Source organism: Rhinopithecus roxellana, chromosome 11, assembly GCF_007565055.1.
Source record: "Rhinopithecus roxellana isolate Shanxi Qingling chromosome 11, ASM756505v1, whole genome shotgun sequence".
NCBI lineage: Eukaryota > Metazoa > Chordata > Mammalia > Primates > Cercopithecidae > Rhinopithecus > Rhinopithecus roxellana.
This window is the reverse complement of record NC_044559.1, coordinates 3,549,674-3,570,418: the sequence shown is the minus strand read 5'-3', so window position 1 is coordinate 3,570,418 and position 20,745 is coordinate 3,549,674. Positions and strand designations below refer to the sequence as shown.

The window sequence follows — 20,745 nt, the reverse complement described above, 5'->3', positions numbered from 1 at the left end:
CATCTTTGTTCTGCGCTGGCACCAAGCATACCTCCTCCTGCGCATCACCCCTTCCTGTCCAGTGAGCTATCACCATCTGAGGGATTTCTGTGCACATCCTTCTGTGTCTCAGTGTCACAGAACTATGGTGCCCAGCACCATCCTGATCTCTGTGAGCCTCCTGCTAAGAGTGTGGCCCTCCTGAGAGTCAGCCTGAAGTCTAGAACCATGCAGCTAGCCCACTGCAGGGCAGGATGCACCCCTAAAGGTCATGGAAGCGTCCCCCTGTGTAGAACAGCCTGTGGGGTCAGGCAGGCAGGCAGAGTGTCACACTGAAGAAGAGAGGCTGGGCCAGTGCACTGGAGTATAGACCATGTTATGCACCCAGGAAGCCAGGCTGGTCCAGGCGGGCTGTCCTATTGGTGAGACACTAAAGGTGCCTTCCGGTTGGCATCATTCAAGAGATGTGGCTGCAGTTTAATCACCTAATTGAGACCCCGGCCTTGATCTGCAAGGATGAAGGTGCAGGCCACCCTCCAAGGGTGACATTCCCTATTGCGCTTCATGGGGGAAGTTCGGTTAAAGGCTCCTTTGCCATATTGGATCTGGAAGAGCCACCTGTGCAGTGTGTGCTGGAGCCTTGCTATCAGCAAGTTGGACAGAAGGCTGTAGGGCAGGGGCCGGGTGCTGGAGGGAAGAGCATGGCACAAGAATGTGGTGGGAGCTGTGCATGCCCGGCCCTTGGAGAGGCCACTTTCCCTCTCTGGATATCAAGTTTATGAATGAGATGAGAACCATGATAAGATGTGCACCGAACTCAGGACTTGAGCTCTGAGGGCCAGTGCATTTGCAGGAAGAGACCAGCAAGGAATGTTCGAAGGTTGTACCCGCAGGATGGAGCCTAGCAGGATGGAACAGAGGGCCACAACCTGCATTTAAATTCAGAAGCTCATGGTCAGGGCCAGTTTCATGGCCTTCAACTAGGGCGTGTGCTCAGTGACAACCCTGCCTCTTGAAGGGCCCTGCATTTAGAATTGAATGCTCTGTGGTTGCTGTCTTGAAATTCTTAATCATTCTATCTTTAAATCCGTGTTTTTTAAGTGACGTCGAATGGGCCAGTGGAGCGTATGCTGAGGGCTGGGGCCCTTCTGCCGTCCTGTCTCCTGCTGCCTCCACCTCCTGTGAGTGGGTTTTCTTGGCTCCCTCCAGCCTCCTGGTTCCCAAGCCACTGCCCTGTCTCTCCTGGCCCTGCCCAGCGGCTGTTGTTGTCTTCCCCTCATGCCTGGCAGAGGCCCGAGCACAGGCATGAGGAGGCCTGGGGTTGGGGGCAGGCACCCCAGAGAGTTTTGGGGTGGAGTACACTTAGGGTTGGCAGTGCCAGTGCCACAGGGTGGGTGCCTTTGTGGGGATGGGTCTGTCGCCCACCCCCAATTCAGGTGCCTCGTGCCTGGCAGAGTGGAGGTTGAACACCCTTGGGGGTGGCCCATCCACTGCAGGCTAGGGGTAGCAGGCTGTGGGAAGAGGAGCTGCCTGCTGGACTTCCTTCCCCAGGATGGTGTCTGCCTTTAGAAAGGAAGGCTCCAGAGGAGAGCTGGGGAGGCTGAGCCCAGGAGTCATCTCCCTATTGGTGCCCATTTTCAGTACACCCTCAGCAGAGCACCCCGATCCCAGAGACTGGTGAGAGAGGTACCTGGCTGCTGGTGGGCATGTGTGGAGCCACTTGGGGGCCCCTGGGTGTCTGTGAGGGTCTGTTCTCACTCCTTGAGTATCCATGTGCCCAAGGGGACACACCAGCTAAATATCAACTAAAAAACCTGGTGCAGGGGCTACCCCTAGGCCCACATAGGCATGTGGAGCCCTTCACATCCATTTGTGCGGCCATTCAGCCCTGCAGAGTCCTCCTTCCATCACAGTGGAGGAGCTCAGAGTTGCAGGGAAGCGGGGTGGCCTCCAGGCTCCTCACTGCCTTGGGGACAGCCCTCCTGAGAACAGTACCCAGAATCGAACACAGTCCAGGGACATCTCTCTGCATCCCAGACTCACACCACCCTGAGCGCAGCCTCAGGGCCCCCACTTCTGGGGTGGCTCACCCACTCTGCTCAGGACCAGCTAGAGAATTTTTGGGGACTCAAAGCAAAAATAAAAATGCCCTGTATTATAAAAGGAAAAAAAGTGCCATTAAAGGGATTAAATATAAAGGTTTTTCATTTTTTTCTGCTGTCTCTTGACCTGTCAGTAAGTAGCTCTCAGACCAGCAGCACCAGTATTGTCCAGAGTTCATTACAAATGTAGATTCTTTGACCCACCACAGGCCTCTGGAGCCAGGGAAGGACCAGCAGCCTGGGGGATTCTGACATGCCAGGAAATTTGAGAAGCACAGCTGTAAAGCGATAATTATTAAGTTTTTTGTTTGTTTGTTTTAAAGCAACACAACTAAAATATTAAAATCTCATTGGAAACATGTTTGTCTATGACAGATAAAAGAAGAACTGGGGAAAAAAAAAAGAGAGAGGCTGGGCGCAGTGGCTCACGCCGGTAATCCCAGCACTTTTGGGAGGCTGCGGTGGGCTGATTGCCTGAGGTCAGGAGTTTGAGACCAGTCTGGCCAACATGGTGAAAACCCATCTCTACTAAAAATACAAAGAAATTAGCCAGATGGGGTGGTGTGCACCTGTAATCCCAGTTACTTGGGAGGCTTGGGCAGGGGAATTGCTTGAACCAGGGAAGTGGAGGTTGCAGTGAGCCAAGATCGTGCCACTGCACTCCAGCCTGGGCAACAGACCGAGACTCTGTCTAAAAAAAAAAAAAAAGAAAGAAAGAGAAAGGACTGTGTGGGGCCAGGGGAGAAACCGTCTGCACTTCTGCGTATTGTACTTCACATGATGGTCACAGCCGTCTTGCCAAGTAGGCAGTTTCCCTTCTATGATCAGATGATGAAAATGAAGCTCATGGGATTTAAGTTACTGGTCCAGGTTCTTTTAATGAGTGAGTGGCAGAGCTCAAATGTGAATCTGGCTCTGTCTTACTCCAAGACCAAGGCTCCCACACCCTCCCCATCCCTGCTGTTCTTTCTTTGTTCATCCTTCCTTCTTTCTCTTTCTCCCCCCTTCTTTCATTTTTGCCTGTAGAGCGCCTGTTCTATGCTGGTGTTCTCATCTAGGCCCGTGCTGTCCAATACGCTGCCACCACACATGTGGGTCCTAAGCACTTGAATGAAGCAGGTGTGCCTGAGCAATGGAATTGTCAATTTAATTTAATTTACATTAGTTTAAAAACTGACATTCAATTCCATTACTGAAAAACCTTTAAGTATGTTTGGAATAACTTGGGTATGTGACTCTACTTTTCAATCATACATTTTATGAAATCTAAATGACGATCAAAGATGGCTATAGTTAATTAATATATTACATCATTTCAAATAGCTAGAAGGAGGACAGTGAATGCTCCCAACACAAAGAAATGGTAAATGCTTGAGATGGTGGATATGCTAATCACCCTAATCTGATCACTGTACAATATATCTATCAAAACATCACTATGTACCCCATGAATATGTACAATTATTATGTGTCAATTTAAAAAATTAAAAAATTAAAATAAATAAATATAGATCAAGTACTTTCAGTGAAAATTTAGTGTCTACATGGAAATGTGCTTTAAGTGTAAATACCAATTTAGACTTGGAAGCAAAAAAGAACGTGGAATATTTCACTAATGTTTATTTTGATTACATATTGAAATGATAGTATTTTGGAGCCAGTAGTTTAAATAAAATACGTTATTAAGAATAATTTCACTAGTTTTCTTTCCTTTTAGTTTTAAAAAAATTTAAATTTTTAGTCTTTGTGAGTATGTAGTAGGTGTATACATTTATGTAGATGTTTTTATATGTGTACTCACTAGAAAATTTGCAACCACAAACATGGCTTGCATTACATTTCTATAGAAGAGCGCTGCTCTAGGAACACAATTTTGGCCAAAGAAATGGATCCTGCTCAAGGGGCCTCTTTCCAGGGAGCCTGCAGGAGTTTTCCACACCTGGTCCTGTGCTAAGTTGAGAAAAGTGAGGCTAAGACAGGAGAACCCCACTGCAAGGCCAGGAAGTGTAAGAGCCACTCCCGTCTCAGGGGTGGGGATCACTCACAAACTTCTCATCTAATTTCATTTCTGTCATTACCCATCACCTGGCGCTCTGCAGACAACCTCAGCAGGGGCTGTGCGAGGTCAGGCCAAGACTCAGGCTGGCTGGTACCAGGTGCCAAGATAGGCCAGTATCAGCATCCTCCCCACTCAGGCGGCGGCTAATGTGATCAGGGATGCTCTGGGCATGTCAGACGCACGGTATCAGTCTCCTCTGTGGAGTAATCTGTGCACGCTGGCTCCCCTTCAAGGTCAAGCCTTCCTTCAGAACAGCAGGCAGCAGTCTCCTATCTGCTCCAAGGGCAGGCTGGATAAGGCCAGGCAGCTACAAGCTCCATGCCTGAGGGTGACTTCAATGACCTTGTGTAGCCATAAGAAAGGCAGGAACTGACTCCCTCTGGGCAAACTTGGCTATAGAATGCCCGCTGGTGCCATTCTACTAGGTCAAGCAGACACCTCAGAGGTCACTGGGCCAGCCCTCTCATCTTACACCGGGGGAAACTGAGATTCAGAGAAGAGAAGAAATCTAATCTGGTTGCCCTTGAGAGCTAGGGTCTGAGCTGAATCTGGAAGCCACTTAAACAGGCCCCGAAGCAGAGATGTTGTTAGTGATCAGGACTCCCTGGCTTGATCCTGGAGAACTTGGCACATTAACTTGTAAATGCACTCCGGGCTCTGCTTTAAGCAGCCTGGCTTCTGTGCTGCCTCCCACAGGGGTCCATGTTACTCCTGTGGCAGTGTAGTCTTTTCTGTCAACACTGCCAGGGTGGGGATGGGGGCATAGAATAGACATTGGTGGAGATGAGCATCAGACATTACAGTCCTTTGTAAGCCCCTCAGTCGCTCTACCCTGAGTGATCTTTCTAACACATAGTTTTGGTTTTATTTTTAAGGATTCAAATATACTTTACTTCTTTTATAATGCCATATTTTAATGGCTACATGGAGCTTTTATTTGACATCAATTATGATTTGGGTTATAAACAATTCAGTATGACACCAACTGGGATGATTACTGATCTCTCCATTCCGTTAGGGGTGACCCTGGCAACAGGGCACAGATTCCATCCTATTCCAATTTGTGTTGCAACATAGGTCCATTCGGGTAGTAGAGAAAGAGGCTCCCCTAGCTAACTTGGCATTACCGTATCTGTCATGAAAATCATGTGTACATTTCTGGCTGCTCTGCCTTTCCATTGTTTGCTGAATACTTTGAACTCGGAGGTTACTTACTGTGCTGTTGGCCAAGGGAAATCATGAAGCTGAAGATGAAAGTGTAGCAATGCAGCTGCTGCTTTGGTAAAAATTCGCTTCAGGTACCTTGCAAATATCTCTGAAAAAGCCCAGTTTGGGTTTTAGCCATCCCTCCTGTCAGTTGAACATGGTCAGTGACTAAAGTCCAAGCCTTTTTGTCCAGCATCCAAGACCCTTCATGACCTGGTCCTGTTCAACTTTCTACCCGCATCATCTGCTCCCTGAGCCTCCTGTACTGAAGAGCTCTCCAGCCTCTCTGTCTTGCATACTCCAGCCCTGACTCTGGGAAGGCCCCTCTCCTCTCTGTTTGCTTTTGTGTCAGGCCTCAGCTTGAGTGAAACTATCCCCAACCACTCTCTGGGGAAAACAAGTCCTACCCGCTGCTCTGGGCTCTCAGTCAGGGACACCTCTATCAGAGCACTCATCATATGGCATTGTGATGAGATTGGGTTGCTGTTTTTAATCGTAACGATTAATGATTAGACAGCATGCAGGGAGGAGGGGAGCTTATCTAGACCAGATACCTACTATGAGCCAGGATCTGGATTCTCGCTGAATCCTCACCACAACCCAAGATGCTTGGCAATATACCTACCCCACTGAGGCAGAGAGCCCTCTGTGACTTGTCAAAACCCACTCAGTCCCTGAGTGGCATGGCTATGCTTCCATCCAGCTTTCCCTGACTCTGGCTTGGAGAGATGGGTGGTCTGGAACAGCACTGACTAGACACTGTGAGGTCCTTTGGTGTCTGTTGAGAGTGCATGGAAAATGGGCACAAACAGGAAGATGGCTCCCGGACTCGCCTCCCTAGCTCTTCCTCGGAAGCTTCCTTTCTACATGCAGACACCAGCTTGCCCAGGCAACATCTGCATCCGTGTGTGGTGCGTCTGGGGACAATCAACCCCATGACTCTGATTCCCATAGGACACAATGCTAGCTTTGCTACTACCATGGTCTCTGAAGACTGGTTGGAGCTGAAAACCCAAGACCTCAAAGCCATCCCTGTCCAGGCCTCCTATTGCCTGCAGGATGCACCTCCTGTGTTTGGGGAGTTGCGGGGAGGTCCCAAGGAGCCCAGTGGGAGGGAAGGAGTGTGGACCTCTGTGGGAGAGCAGGGAGCTTGCCAGGCCTCTGAATGGTGCAGCTGGTGCCCAAGTCTCCTGACCTTGATCTTGAGAAATATGGGGCTCCCAGCCCAAAGCAGACAGGTGCTCCAGGATGGGGACTAGACCCAGGCCTCAGAGCAGCTGTGGTACCCTTCGCATCCTTCTGCACCAGAAAACAGCACTCTCCTCCTCCTCCTTTTCCTCAGATCCAGGGTGGCCATTCACGTCTTCTTCGGGTTAATCCTCAGCACTGCACACTCAGGTCCTTCCCCACAAGTAGGAATTGCTCCTGAGTGCGGGGGGCCATCGGCTCAGTGCAATGTTGTTGAAAAGGCACCCCGTCCTGGCCCCTTGTCTGGCACTTGGAAAGGGCAAGGCCAATGATGTTTCAGTCAGTCCTGCAGAAATATACTCATGGACCATCTGGAGCAGTGAACATTTGACAAAGCCTGGCTGTTTGCCATCTACTCTCCCCTCTGGAAGGCACCCAGGTTCCTTCGGAGTCTCCTTGCCCCCGCTAGGTGAAGCCTTGGGAGGGCTGGTCCAGGTGCCAGAGTGGACAGGCCCTTCCTCACCATCCCAGTGTAGTCAGAGGTGGTCATGTAGCCTAAGCAGACACCGTGGTCTCTGAAGACTGGTTGGAGCTGAAAACCCAAGACTTGGGACTTTCAGCAAGTGAGCCATGCTGGGATTGCAGAGCCAGACGAGATTCAACCTTCCCAGCACAGAGCACCACCCACTTGCCACCCTCAGCTACTGACTCCGTGATAGCCCGGTCGCCTGTCCCATCCACAAGTCTCACTCCCATCCCATCCCTGATTTCTGGTGAATTTCCCCTTTGCTAGAGTTAGCCAGAGCTGGCTTCTGCAAACTGCTCCCTCCAGGACTCTTAATCTCCACTCCCCCGGCCCCATCCCATTTACAGTTACTCACTAGAAGGACTTATGGCTCTGGTCTCAAGACTGCAGCCAAGCCACTTGGTTCCCTTTGATAGCACCAGCCCACTTGGTTTCCTTCAATAGCATTGTGCTAATTCCAGAAGACAGATTTTAGCAACGAGTTACAAAGCTTAACAGATGACCTAATTCATCTCACCAAACATGGCCGTCTTTTGGGGACAGGCCTTCTCTGGGATCTTAGCAACTCTTTTTGTCCAGAGTGCCAAAGCAGGTCTCTCCGCTCCCCACCCCCTCCTTGTGGATTTAAAGCCTGGGGTTGGATGCCCACATCAGCAAAAAGCCCAGGTCTGTGAGGCCCCCAGGATCAAGTCTGCAAGGGGTAGACAGCTTTCAAAGGGCTGGGAGGGGCAGGGTTTGCCAGGCAGCTGCCCTGACAAGAGCGAAGTACCAGGTGGGCAGGACCTGGGGGTCCTTGAGTCTCAGTCCCTTTGTGGGGCCTGGCTGTTTCATGCCTGTCCTGGGGGAGCCAGCCTCAGCATGCTGAGGAAGAGCAGGGCTCTGGGGTTAGAGCTGGCTCAAGCTGCAGTTCCACCGCTCACCGGCCCTCGGATCCCAGCAAGTTACTTAGCTTGTCAGAGTCCCAGGGGCATTGCCTGTTAGATGGGTTAGTAGATGTTAGTCCCAGGAGTGTGGTGAGGATAAACGTGGTGTGCTCAGCCTCATTCCTTAGAAGGAACTCAGTGAATGTTTAGCCTACTAGCACTCATACACACCTTGGTCTACAACCTCAGGCACTCAACAAATATGATATTTAAAAGAATCATGTTAATTCTATCTCCAAGCCCTATGCTCCCAGGCTGGAAGGGAGTTTAGTCCCAGCTACTATTGAGATGGAGGGAAGGGGTCCTCTTTGCTGTGGTCAGACTTACATGGGGCCTGGAAAAGGAGGATGGGCTGTTCTCAGTCCCTCCTGGTCACCTGAGGTCTTTACCTGCAGTCACTTGGGGCTGGAAGCTGGGTAGCTCACCTGTCTTTCTTGACCATGGTGTGTCTGTCTGAGGTGGGACCCTGGTGCCTGGAGCCAGCTTTCCTAGTGGCACCATGCCTGTCACCTTCCTGGGGCATTGCTGGGGGCAGGGTGACCAGTCTAGGGGAATGCTTCCCTTCTGACCCCGTCCACATCAATTATCTGGGGTGGGAGAGCAGAGAATTTCTCCTTTCTGCTCCAGGGACCTCACCTTCCCCCGAGGCAAGTGGCCTAGGGAGAAAAAAGGGCCAGGAGATCAAAGCACAAACCAGCATCTTATACATTATATGGTCCTCCTCCTCCTGGAATAATAATTATTAGAATTAAAACATGGTTATTGCTTTTTCTGCCCTCAGTTAACTCAAACCTCCTCTCACTCACTTCCCCTGTGAGGCCCATCTCATTCACCCTTCCAGCACTCTAAGTACCCCACTGTCTCTACACCAGGGGCGGCCTCTCCACCTTGGACCCTGAGCCCGCTCAGCAGTGTTTTTTGCAAGCCCTCCAGATGAGGCGGAGGCTTGCTAAAGCTTGAGAACCACTGCCCGATACCATTCTCCTGCCATAGAGGACAATTTTTCATCCTGGCAGAAAGCTTAACCTCCTGTTGCTTCCAATCCTTACATTAAATTCAGTTGCCTACATGCTGAGCGCCTTGAAACCAAGGTGTGAAGGAGACACACAGCCCCTGTGCCCACTGTACTTGCCCACTGCTGCTTCTGCCCAGCTGCTCTCCCTGATTCTTCACCTGGTTGACCCTCACTTAACCCTCAAAGAACAGGGTTGTTGTCACTTTATCCTGGAAGTCCCATGTACTCCCTGCGTGCATTAGCGTCCCCTCCTCTGGGCTCACACAATTGCCTTTTTACCCTTCTCCTAGCCCTTCTCATCCTGTGAGTCAATGTCTGTCTTCCTGCCCGTCTCTCTGACCTTGTTAATTCTGTGAGGGGAGGAAGGTGTCTTTCTTATTCCAAGGTAACAGATCATTATGCAGAATGGCAGGACTACTGACTGTTCACCAAACCAGGCTTGCCTTCCTCCTGGAGAGCTGAACTCCATTTCCCAGACTCTCTTGCTCCTAGGTGTAGCCATGTGATTGCATCCTGGCCAAGTGGGCTGTGATGGGATGATGGGGCCACTTCCAGGCCTGGACCAACACACCTCCCAGGCATGATGGCCTCCTAGCATGGAAACAGGAAGATTCTGGGAGACTAACTGCCCGCCAATCACAAGTGTTCTTTTTTGACTTTATATGAAAGACAAATACATTCTTGTGTCAAGATCCTGAGATTTGGGGGTTATTCCAGCAGTTCACTTACCCTAATACAAAAAGCTAAGCTCACTGGAGAATAAACATGAAAGTTATTTCCCCAATAACTATGCCTATCACTTCCCACCTTTCCTTTGAGAAGCTGCTCACTTGGTAATTTTCCCAGGGTCCAGAGTGTGTGCCACTCTTAGTTATTCTAACAGTCTCATTAAGGATGTCTCCAATCCTTAATTCTGTTCCCTCACACCTGGTTCAAAGCTCTTTCATGCTGCTCCCCCAGCACTGTGGCCCTCAGGGATTGGGGTGTGCTGGCGTAGATGGGGGTTGCTTCCCCTAGACTATTCCTTGAACTGCACCCTGGGCACTGGGGTGGGAAGGAGGCAGAGGGGAAATGCAGACATTTCTTTGCTTGCCAGGCAAGGTTGCAGTTCTCTCCCTGGTGAATGGTGTTGTGAACTGGCACAGGGGCACCCTCCCAACCAGCTCCTCTGGCCACTGCTGATCTGTTGTGAGTTCTGACCTCAAATCTCAGCTTACTTCCTGCAGGTGGCATCTTGCCTGTCTGCCCTGCACTATCAGAATTTTAGAAAGTCTTATGGCCCATGTCACCCTCTTTTCTCCATCAGTGCCCAGGCCTGTGGTCCCACAGAGGCTTCACATTCTGCTCCTCTTGAGAACTGGAACTTATGGCAGGAGGTGTGGCTGGCCCCACTCTCTGCTTGGCAGAGCCCCATTTGCCATCAGTCCTCAATTAGATTTTCCTTGCCTGGTAACCATGAAAAGCAAATCTTGTGTATAAGCAACTGTCCAAGCAAGACACAAATGCCAGTCACCCTTTCTCTCAGCCTCCCTTAAACTTTACAAGTGGTTTTCCTGCGTGTTCCCACAGCTTCAGGGAGGAGACCCTCACCTCTGCCCAAAGCAATTGCTCCCACCTCTCAGTACGCTTTATATACTGACTATGTCGGGGAAGCAGTGGCAGGCCATAGCCACAAGACAACAGAAGTCCCACTGGCACTAAAGCCCCCTTATGACAGTGTTTTCTCTGTGTCTTGCTCAGTGGCTGGATGTGCAGGTTCTCAGATGCTTTTGGAACCAGAGGTGTATGCTGTATCAAATTCCAAGACCTCCCAGCTCAGAGGGGAAAAATGCTAGAATCTGTAGGAGGCCCCAGATGGCCAGATGCCTGTGTTGGAGGGCAATTTTAGTGTGTGGCTTTGGAAGCCAGATGGCCTGGTCTCAAGCTCCACTCCTATCCAGCTGTGCTGGCTGAAAGGCTGGGGGTGGGCAACAGGGCCTGCACTTTCTGGCCCAGAACTGGCAGATCTCTCCACTAGATGGCACTCACAGTATAATGTTTCCTCATTTTTAATTCTACTTTGAAAATATTGTCATTTTTTATACCGTTGAAGAGCACAAATAGAACTATGGCTGAAAATTTACGTAGCTGATTCTACGCATGACCATCCTTGGAATTCTGCCACATTTCTAAGAGTTGCCAAGTTTTCCCTCCTCTTGGGGGTGCTGGCTGGAGAGTGAGGGACCATTGTGGGGTGACTGGTGCCACAGGCCAGCACACTCATGGCCTGGAAGTGACCCCGGGTTTGTCCTCCTTCCTCATATCCTGCCCGGATTTCCTGGCCTAGGCCCAGACCCCAGGCAGGGCTGTTAGGCTCCTTCCCGCGCCTGTTAGTTCACTGCTCTCAGAGCCTGCCACCCGGCAACCTCTTAACTGTAGGAGAAGCCCTTGTCCCCCAAGCTGCACTCACCGCCCCTCACCCACCCAGCCTGAATTTCCTCTTGGTCTTTGCACATTTCCCCCGGGGGCTGTGCTTGGTGAACACTGGCATGGCCCACTTGGTGATACTTCCTGCTCCTGCCCCCAGGTAACTGTGCTCAGCATCGTGAGGATAAGTCCTTATTGTGCCTTGAGCTCAGGAAGAAAATGTCCCCAGGCTCCTTAAGGGCAGAAATTGACCCCTGCTCATCTCAGTGCCCCGCAAGGCTGGCTCAAAGCTGAGGTCACACTACAGGTTTGCTGAGTTGGACGTGAATGGGTTTCTTGGCCTTCCTGTGACTGCATGCTGCTGTAGTTTAAGGTGGGTTCATCCAATCTTCTTCTTATTCATTTTTAGCCCCAACATGGCATATAGCTGAAGCCTCAGTCAGAAACTGCTGTAACAGGAAGCCCACCCTTCTGGGGTCAGGCTGACCTGGGAGGGTCCAGGCTCCCCTACCTCCCAGCTGTTTGGCCTCGAGAGATTCACCTTACCCCTCTGGCCTGACACCTTCATGGGCTTCGAAGGAGGGGGAGCTTTGCCAGCTGCAGCCAGAACCAAGCATGAGCTTTGAGTGCAGCCTCCCAGGTCCCATCTGAGCAGGTTGATAGGAAGCACCCCAACTCCGGAGTCCCCAGTGGGAGGGGAGCAGAGGGGACCACTCTTGGGCCCCGGGCAGCACTGGCATTGTGCTCTGCTCTGCAGATAGCAGCATCGCACTCCGCAAAGGCTGACTAGACTGCTCACCGCCCACCACCCGTCCTGCTCTCCCTGAGCTGCTCAGCAGCTGCACGAAGGCTGGAGGGCAGAGATGGGCAGCTCTGGGGAGCAGCTCTGGGGATCTGTAGGAACCTGATGAGCAGGCAGGCTACTGTTGCTGTGCTTGAGACAAAGGAGTTCAGGAACTTTCCTTCCTGTAACAAAGTCCTTAGACGTCCCCAGCCCGGGTAGGGAAAATGCTAGAATCTGTAGGGGTCCTCAGATGGCCAGGTGCCTGTGTTAGAGGGCAAGGGAAGTGTGTAGCTAAAAGCCAGAATGTCTGGGCTCAAGCCCCAATTCTGCCACTAGCTGTGTGTCTCGCTGGGGATTCTTTCTAATCCCCATGGTCTGTTTTTGTGCAATAGGTGTGACGACATTCCCTATCTTAGAGGGATGTTGGGAGTATTGTGGGAGGCAGAATAATTGTCCTCAAAGATGTCCATCTTCTAATTTCTGGAAGCTTGTGACTATGTTACCTTATATGGCAAAGGGTCTTCTCCTACTGTCCCCCATACCCCCAACACCACTGGCAAGAGTCAAATAAATTCTTGTAAATAGCTCTGACCCAGATAATGAACTTGCACACAGGTGATGTCCCTTATCTGGTCTATGGGGCACATACTCAGTGCCTTTCTGAATTGATGACTGGAGTGTGTTGACCTCTACCTTCTGGTTCTGGCCTTGACTCATTACCCCTCTCCCTGGGGCCAGGGGCCACACTCCTCCCCTAGATGGCAGGGCCCTGCCTACCTCACTACTTGCATTTCTTCTCTATCTTAATAGCTGAGACCTTTTCTCCTGGTTCCACTGTCAACCTCTGCTTTCTACTCCATACCCCGGGATCCCTTTTTTACCACCTTCTGATGTGCAGTTTTACTACAAAGATTCTTGCATTAGATGAAAAGGAATACCCAAGTGAAACCATAGGTACTTGAATTTTGCACAGGGGCATACAGTTGGAAAGGGTGTTCCTGCACTTCAACTTCAGCCTGTGCCCCTGGGAACTCTAGTATGGATAGGACAAAGGTAGACATGCCCCTGTCCCAGGCAGGATCTGCTCATACCTGTTCCCAAAGAGCCTCTGCTCGTGCCCTGAGCCTGGGGTGCTACCTCAGTGGACAGCCAATAGATCATTTCTCAGGATGGCTGGGGTGGCTTTACTGCTTTGCGACCAGTCATAGACTTACTAGTTCACAGGGCCCCAGTGAGGCCCTAGCACACTCAGTTCATAACCACTACTTCTCAGGATGTCTAAATTCAGCTGACACTCTTGGCGCCCTACTCAGATCCCTCAGCACTCACTGTTCCCATCACTGCTTCCTCAAGCACCTGCAACTGTCCCTGGAGGCTGTCTCTGTCTGCAGAGTTTGGTCCACATGAGAGAGTAGGCAGGAAATGTCGGTTACTCCCCAGAAAGCAGTTCTCAAGGACTGGGTGGTGGGAGTGGGTGGATAGAGCCCCAGCCTCACTTCTTGGATGAGACCACTCTGAGGCCTGTTCTGTACTGTGTCCAGAAGCCCCTGCGGGAACTGAGCCAGGGTGCCTGCAGCAGCAGTCCACTCACTAGCACGCCCTGGCTGGCTTTCCTTCCTTCTTTGACTCCCTTCCTCATGCCAGATCCTTGTCTCAGGCTCTGCTTCTGGGGGAGGCCCAGCTAAAGAAAACACTGGCTGACAGCAGAGCCGGCCCTGCCACGTACGTTGGCTTCTCTGCAAGGCACTTTTACTTAGTTCGTTAGCAACGACATTGTCAACTTGGAAGTTTAAAATATTGTTTTGTAACTGCTAACGTGACAGTAGAGCAGTTCTTTAGGAAAATTGTTCCCCTTCCTCCTGCCACATCCCAATTCTTTGCCTTGAAATTTATAATCATCCATACTTAAATATTCTCAATCTGTGCTAGTGTTTTTCCCTGGCTTTATTTCCAGGTATTGTGTTTAGACTTTCACCCTGAGATGTTCCCATTGACTAGTTTCTTTCCTTGCATTTATCGTGAATTTAGAAATCCTCATTTCGCATTACCCAAAAGCTCATTGTCCAGATAATTGATGGGACTTTCTAATTTCTTCCCCATGTGAGTATCCTGTCGATTTGGCCCACATTTCCGAGTCATGCCTGGAGACTGCGCTGTGGCTCCTGTGGGAGGAGCGTCATGAAGGTCTGCCCTTCCCAGGCCAGGGGCATGGAGATACCCCCACCAGGGCAGCAGAGCTGGAAGGTGCTCAGGCCTACCTGGACTGATCTCAAAGAGGTGCTTCCCTGGGTCCTCGGGGCCAGGAGGAAGTTCGGTCACCTGTGTCCCTTGTAGAGAAATAAATCCCTAAAAAGGAGGCAAACACAAACACAGGGAGCATGAGATGATGGGAAGGGGACTGCTGTCGTCAAGGTCCCCAGAGAGGAGAGGTTAGGACCTGGGGCCTTCCAGGCCCTGACTGGGAAGGCTGGGCCTCAGCGAGGGGCACACACCTCCTCTCCCAGGCAGAGATAAGGCCTACTCAGGGTCCCAGGTGGTTAAGGTGGACACTGTTGTCTGCATACATGCTTGGAGGAGCTGTGCCCACAGGCAGGGGGAACTCTGGAGCAGGGAGGGAGGCTCCCACCACTGGGAGTGCCTGATCCAGTGTGCCACCTGTGGCCTTTCTGGGCCAGCAGGGTTTTAGGCTGGAGAGGGGTCAGGGAGAAGCCTGGTACTGTGGCTACTGAGGCAACATGGGGGAAAGGATCAACAGATCTGTGTGCATCCAGTCCTGCCACCTCTTGGCTAGGTGAGATTTCATTTATTTACCTATGAGATAGGAGTCAGCTACCATGCATACGGTACCCTGCTACAGAGAGTGCCAGGCGCCTGGGATGCATGTGTATGCATGACAAAGGGTGGCTCCACCTGCTCTCTAGTGCTGAGGTCTGGCAGCTGGGCTGAAAGATGCAGAAAAAGAGCATGGGGTGTGGGGATTGGGAGGCTGGCTTTGAGTCCCAGCCTTGCACTTCCAGGCTGTGTGATCTCAGGCAACCCGCTCAATGTCTCTGAACCTGTTTCCATGTCTGTACAATGGAACACTAAGTCACACGTCTCAGGAGGGTTGAGATGCCAGATTCCCGTGTGGTAAGTCCTACTCAAGAGAATGAGGTGTTACAACTGCTGTGACTGACCCTTCCCCAACCCCCAGGTTAGGCAGGGCCTCCTTTATACTCCTTCTGTATGTCAGTGACTGTGAGCTCTGCTGAGGTCTTTATTTCATTCTGCTTGGTTTTGCTCAACTCAGACTTGGTATGGCTTGACTACACATTTTTGGTCCTCTCAATGGGAAACCCATTTTGAATTCCATCACTGCAACCAACTTCCTGGGTTCAAATCCTGGCTCAGCTACAGAAACATTGTTCAACCTGTCTGTGCCCCAGTTTCCTTATCTGTGAAACAGCAATAATAAAGTACTTTGTGGGGATGTTTGGAGCATCAAATGAATTAGTACTTGGAAGTTCTTAGAGCAGTGCCTGGTACACAGTTCTCACTGTGTAAGTGTTTGCTCAATAAATGCCTGCTATTATTGTATGTCAGGGCTCCACACCTAGTGGGGCACCGCATCCCTGCGTCTGCATTTACCCAGGTGAGGGGCAAAGTCACCTGCTGCATCCAGGTCGCCTCCTGCTCCCACCCCCATGTGTACTCACAGAGTACACCCCCCCAGTATTTTCCAGGCAAATCCTGGCTTTCACAGGGTGATGGGAGCCTCCCACCTGCTGCTAGAATCTTGTGCCACAAGGACACATGGAAATGCCTCTTCTCATTTAAGCAATGTTAATGCGGAAAGGCAGAATGTCGTCCTTACCCATAGATGCTTGCTTTAGAGGAATTACAGCAATAAACCAGAGAACCACCTGGTAATCTTTGTAACCGAATTAACAGTTACTTTCTTGCTAGAGAACTTGGAGCCACTGGAAATAAATTAGGATTGCAGCCCCAGGATGGAGAAATGTGCTCATTAAAGGGCATGGGTGAGATCCATCACTAGCTAATGGGTTGCTTCTCAGGCGTTTGCTGTTTCAGTAACAGAGTCCCTGTGTCATTCTGGATACTTTGCTGTTTTTTTTTTTCTGTGTCCTAAAATCTGTCATCCATACAAGGAGAGTAACAATATTGACATTGACATTGCTTTCTACTACAGCTAAATGGAAAAGCAGTAATGGCTTCTGTTTTTGAAGACTGTACTATATTCCTGGCTCTTTGCCTAAATTGCTGGATTTAATGTAGAGGCCCCAGGGGGTAGGTACTACCATTCCTGTCTTCCCAGACAAGCAGACGGAGGTCAGGAAGGTGATGCAACCAGCCCTGTGCCCACGGCACACAAGGGTGTGCTGGAGATGTCGGCTCAGGTGTGCCCAATGCTGGAGCCGCAGGCTTTACTCTTTGCTTCCCTACCTTTATCATGGCAGCCACCAACTGACTTTGTTTGCAAGAAGCCACAGTGGAGAGCCAGGCTGTGACTATGGGATCCCCTGCTCACTTCTCAGGGGAATCTCAGTGTGCCTCCCACCACTGCAGGGGCCCTAGCACTGTCCCTCGGCTGCCCAGATTCCTCTGCCTCCCACAGGTCAAGAATGTGGCTCCGGGACTGAGTTGGGGGTGGGGGCCTGGGGAGCACAGGCTGTCTGCTTTCCGGTCCCTAGTATGACGTTTGCTAAAACTGTGATGAAAAGACGTGAATGGAGTCAGAATATAGCATTAGCTGAGACACTCAGGGTAGATCTCAACATTGAACATACTTTGGAGTCACCCCAGGGCTTGTTAAAACATGGAGAGCCTGGTGTTCTGGTGGTGTCTAATAATGGGGTCTCTGAAAACTATAAAGTAGCCTGATTTGGAGTGTTTGCTAACTTCAGCAATATAAATACCCTCCCCCTCCATGGCCCATTTTATGATGTCATTGCATGTGGAACTGAGAAGAGATGCACCACAGTGTTTGCACCACATGGATTCAATGGATGTCAGTAACCTCCAGAGCTTAAGACATAGCACATGAAGTCATAGTATATTAAGTTAGGAAATGATATATGTTGAGTACTTTTTAACCTTTGTTTTTACTATAACTCATTTATTGGTAGTTTTCTGTGATTTAATTTTTGTTGTTGTTGTTTTGTTTGTTTTGTTTCGTTTTTTGGGGTATTGCTCTGCAGCCCAGGCTGGAGTGCAGTGTTGCGATCATGGCTCACTGCAGCCTCGACCTACTGGGCTCCAGTGATCCTCCTACCTCAACCTCTAATTGGGACCATAGGTGTATGCCACCATGCCCAGCTACTTTTTGCTGTTTTTTAATTTTCAGTAGAATTGGGGTCTCCCTATCTTGCCCATGCTGGTCTCGAACTTCGGGCTCAAGCAATCTCCTTGCCTCGGCCTCCCAAAGTGTTGGGATTACAGGCGTGAGTCACATCACCCAGCCTGATTTAATTTCTAATAGTGTAAGTGTTCAATCAGAATAGTGCTGGACCCCACTCTCAAGTTTCTGACCCTATAGGTCTGGGGAAAGTAGGACCATTTGCATTTCTAACCATTTTTCTGATGCTGCGAGCCCTGGGGAATACACTTTGAGAACCACTAGTCTAGGGACTCTGAGGGAAGGTGGCCAGAGGATGTTGCCTTTTTCATGAACTCACTCAGCACCTTGGTTTCCTCGCCTGGAAAATGAGGACAATAATAGTATCTGCTTCATGAGGCTGTTGTGAGGATTAAATGATTCAATATCTGGCCCCAGTGGCCTTTGAGAGCCTGGTTTTTGCCAAGATTCTGTGCTTTAGACGCACATAGGTTACAGGAACCAGTACCTGCTTCTAGCACCACAGACAGTGCCCTCAACTATGAGGGTCCTGGGAATTCTTTGAGGAGCACAAAGTGAGTGTCAGCACTTTGCCAGCTGGCCTTCCTACTATAGTGCCAGGTCAGGGCTTAACTGTTTGTATCTGGGAAGGAACCAGGCACACAGTTTGCACCTAGAACTACACAGTTTGCAGACAGGCACCTGGCTACAGAAACAGTGTGCAAACTCCAGGCACATGATAGATTTCCACAAATGTTGGGCCCTTTCCCCCTTCCCCATGTGTCCGAACTCATGTTAATTTGCTCTCTTAGGGCATTGTTCAGCCTGTGTATCTAAGTTCCTCCTGAGAGGCTGCAGCGGACTTAACACATCTCTAGCTCCATACAAATGCAGTCCATTGGTGTAAGTAGCTAATGGACAAAGTATGTGCCATTCTGTCTGCATCTAGGAGGGCTCAGTATTTGCAAGTTTTAGACATTGCAAAATTGCTTTCAAAAAGTCTTTATCAAATTATGTTCCATCAAAAGTGTATGAGAATGCCCATTTCTGTATGCTCTTCCCATTGCATGGTCATTAAGTACTGACTGTCCTTTTAAATGGAATCTTATGACATATTTATTGACCATTTGTATTTCTTCTATTAATTCCTTGTTAGCATCCCTTACCCACTTTTCTATTGGGTTGCCTTTTATTTTAACAATATATTTTATTTAACATATTTATCTGTATTGGATAACCCAATATGTCAAAAAAATCAGCATTTCAATAAGTAATCAATATAAAATTATTAGTGAAATATTTTACATCTTTTATAGTAAATCTTTGGAATCTACTTACAGCATATCAGATTTACATTCCAAGGTTTTATCAAATATATGTGATCTATATTTTGATCTTATCAAATTTGAAGTAGATTTTTGTACCAAAATTTTTCAGATATACTGTAGTAGGTAGAATAATGGCTCCCCAAAAGATATGCTTGTCCTAATCCCTGGAACATGTGAATATGTTATGTTACATGACAAGCATTTAATTAAGGTTGCAGATAGAATTAAGGTTGCTAACCATCTGACCTTAAATCTAGTAGTATTAGAACTCCAACTTAATTATTTTATTTCAAAACTGTCTGACTATTCTAGGCCCTTTAAATTTCTCTATGAATTTTATAATCAGTTGGTCAATTTCTATTAATAGAAAAATGCCTACTGGGATTGTGATTGGGATTGCATAGATAAATTTGGGAAGAATTGACATCCTAACAATAATAAGTCTTCTGACCAATGAACACAGTATAACTCCTCATTTATTTAGAGCTTTCATTTTCCCCAACAATAATAACTCATTTTTTAGTTCTAGTAGCTTTTTGCAGGCTTCATCAGATTTTTGACGTAAGCAATTATGTTGGGTATGGATACAGTTTTACTTCTTCCTTTCCAATCTGAACAACTTTCATTTCTTTTTCTTGCCTTATTACACCAAGCAGGACTCCATGAAAGTGTTTCATGGAAGTGGTGAGAATAAATATCATTATCTTTATCCTGATCATAGGGAAACAGCTTTGAGTCTTTTACCATAAAGTATGATATTAGCTTTCAGTTTTCCATAGACGGCTTTTCACAGGTTTAAAGAAACTCCCTTCTATCCCTGGTTTTTTGAGAATTTTTATCAAGAATCAGTATTGAATTTTGTCAGGTGCTTTTTCTGAATCCATCAGATGATTATTTTTTTCTTTCTTCATTAATTAATATGATGAATTACATTAATATTTTTCAAACATTAAATCAACCTTGGATTTTTGGGATAAACCCCACTTGGTCATTATGTATTTTCTTTTTTATGTATTGTTGGATTCAATATTCTAAAATTTGGGTGAAAAATTTTTCAACTGTGTTCACAAAGAATATTGATCTATAGTGTCTTTGTCTTGTAATGTCTTTGGCTAGATTTATATAGGGGTAATGCTAACCTCATAAAATGCATTGGAAAGTATGCTCATTTTTGCCACTGCACTCCAGGCTGGGTGACAGAGTGAGATTCTGTCTCAAAAAAAAAAAAAAAAGGAAAAAAAAAAAGGAAAGTATGCTCATTTTGAAATAGAACAATCAAGTTGGAGTTCTAATACTACTTGATTTCAAGACATTGTAAAGCTGCAGTAATCAAAACAATGAGATATTAGCTTTAAACGAGACTGATTAATAAAACAGAATAGTAAGGTCAGAATAGACCCATATATATCTCTGTATCTATTTATCTGTCTATCTATCTATCTATCTATCTCCACATATGGATAATTGATTTTGACGAAGGTGTAAATACAATTCATTGGAGAAAGGATAGTGTTTCAACAAATGACAGTGGAGCAACTGCACATTTGTGTGCAAAAAAATGAATCTCAATTCATACCTCACACCATATATAAAAATATACTTGAATGAATGATATACCTAAATGCAAAATCTGAGACTATAATACTTCTAGGAGAAAACCTTTATGACTTTGGATGAGACAAAGAATTCTTGGATATGACATCAGAAGCTTGACCCAAAAAAGAACTAATTGGTAAATATGACTCATTTAAATTTAAAAAACTGCTTTTCAAACACATTAAGAGAGTGAAAAGACAAATTACATACTGGGAGAAATATTTGAATATCATGTATCTGACTTGTACACAAAATATATAAAATACCATCAAAATTCTATAATAAGAGAACAATCCAA

The 20,745-nt window shown here is 48.1% G+C and overlaps 1 protein-coding gene across 4 annotated transcripts in view; it reads right to left on the bottom strand.

The window, feature by feature from the left end:
• Window positions 1–20,745, bottom strand: part of ARHGAP22 (Rho GTPase activating protein 22) — a 216,395-nt gene that overhangs the window by 102,658 nt on the left and 92,992 nt on the right. For all 4 annotated transcript variants that reach the window (XM_030941408.1, XM_030941409.1, XM_030941410.1 and 1 more), the window contains exon 3: window positions 14,447–14,534. In XM_030941408.1, the coding sequence (XP_030797268.1) occupies window positions 14,447–14,534 (88 nt within the window). The remainder of the gene's footprint in view (window positions 1–14,446; window positions 14,535–20,745) is intronic.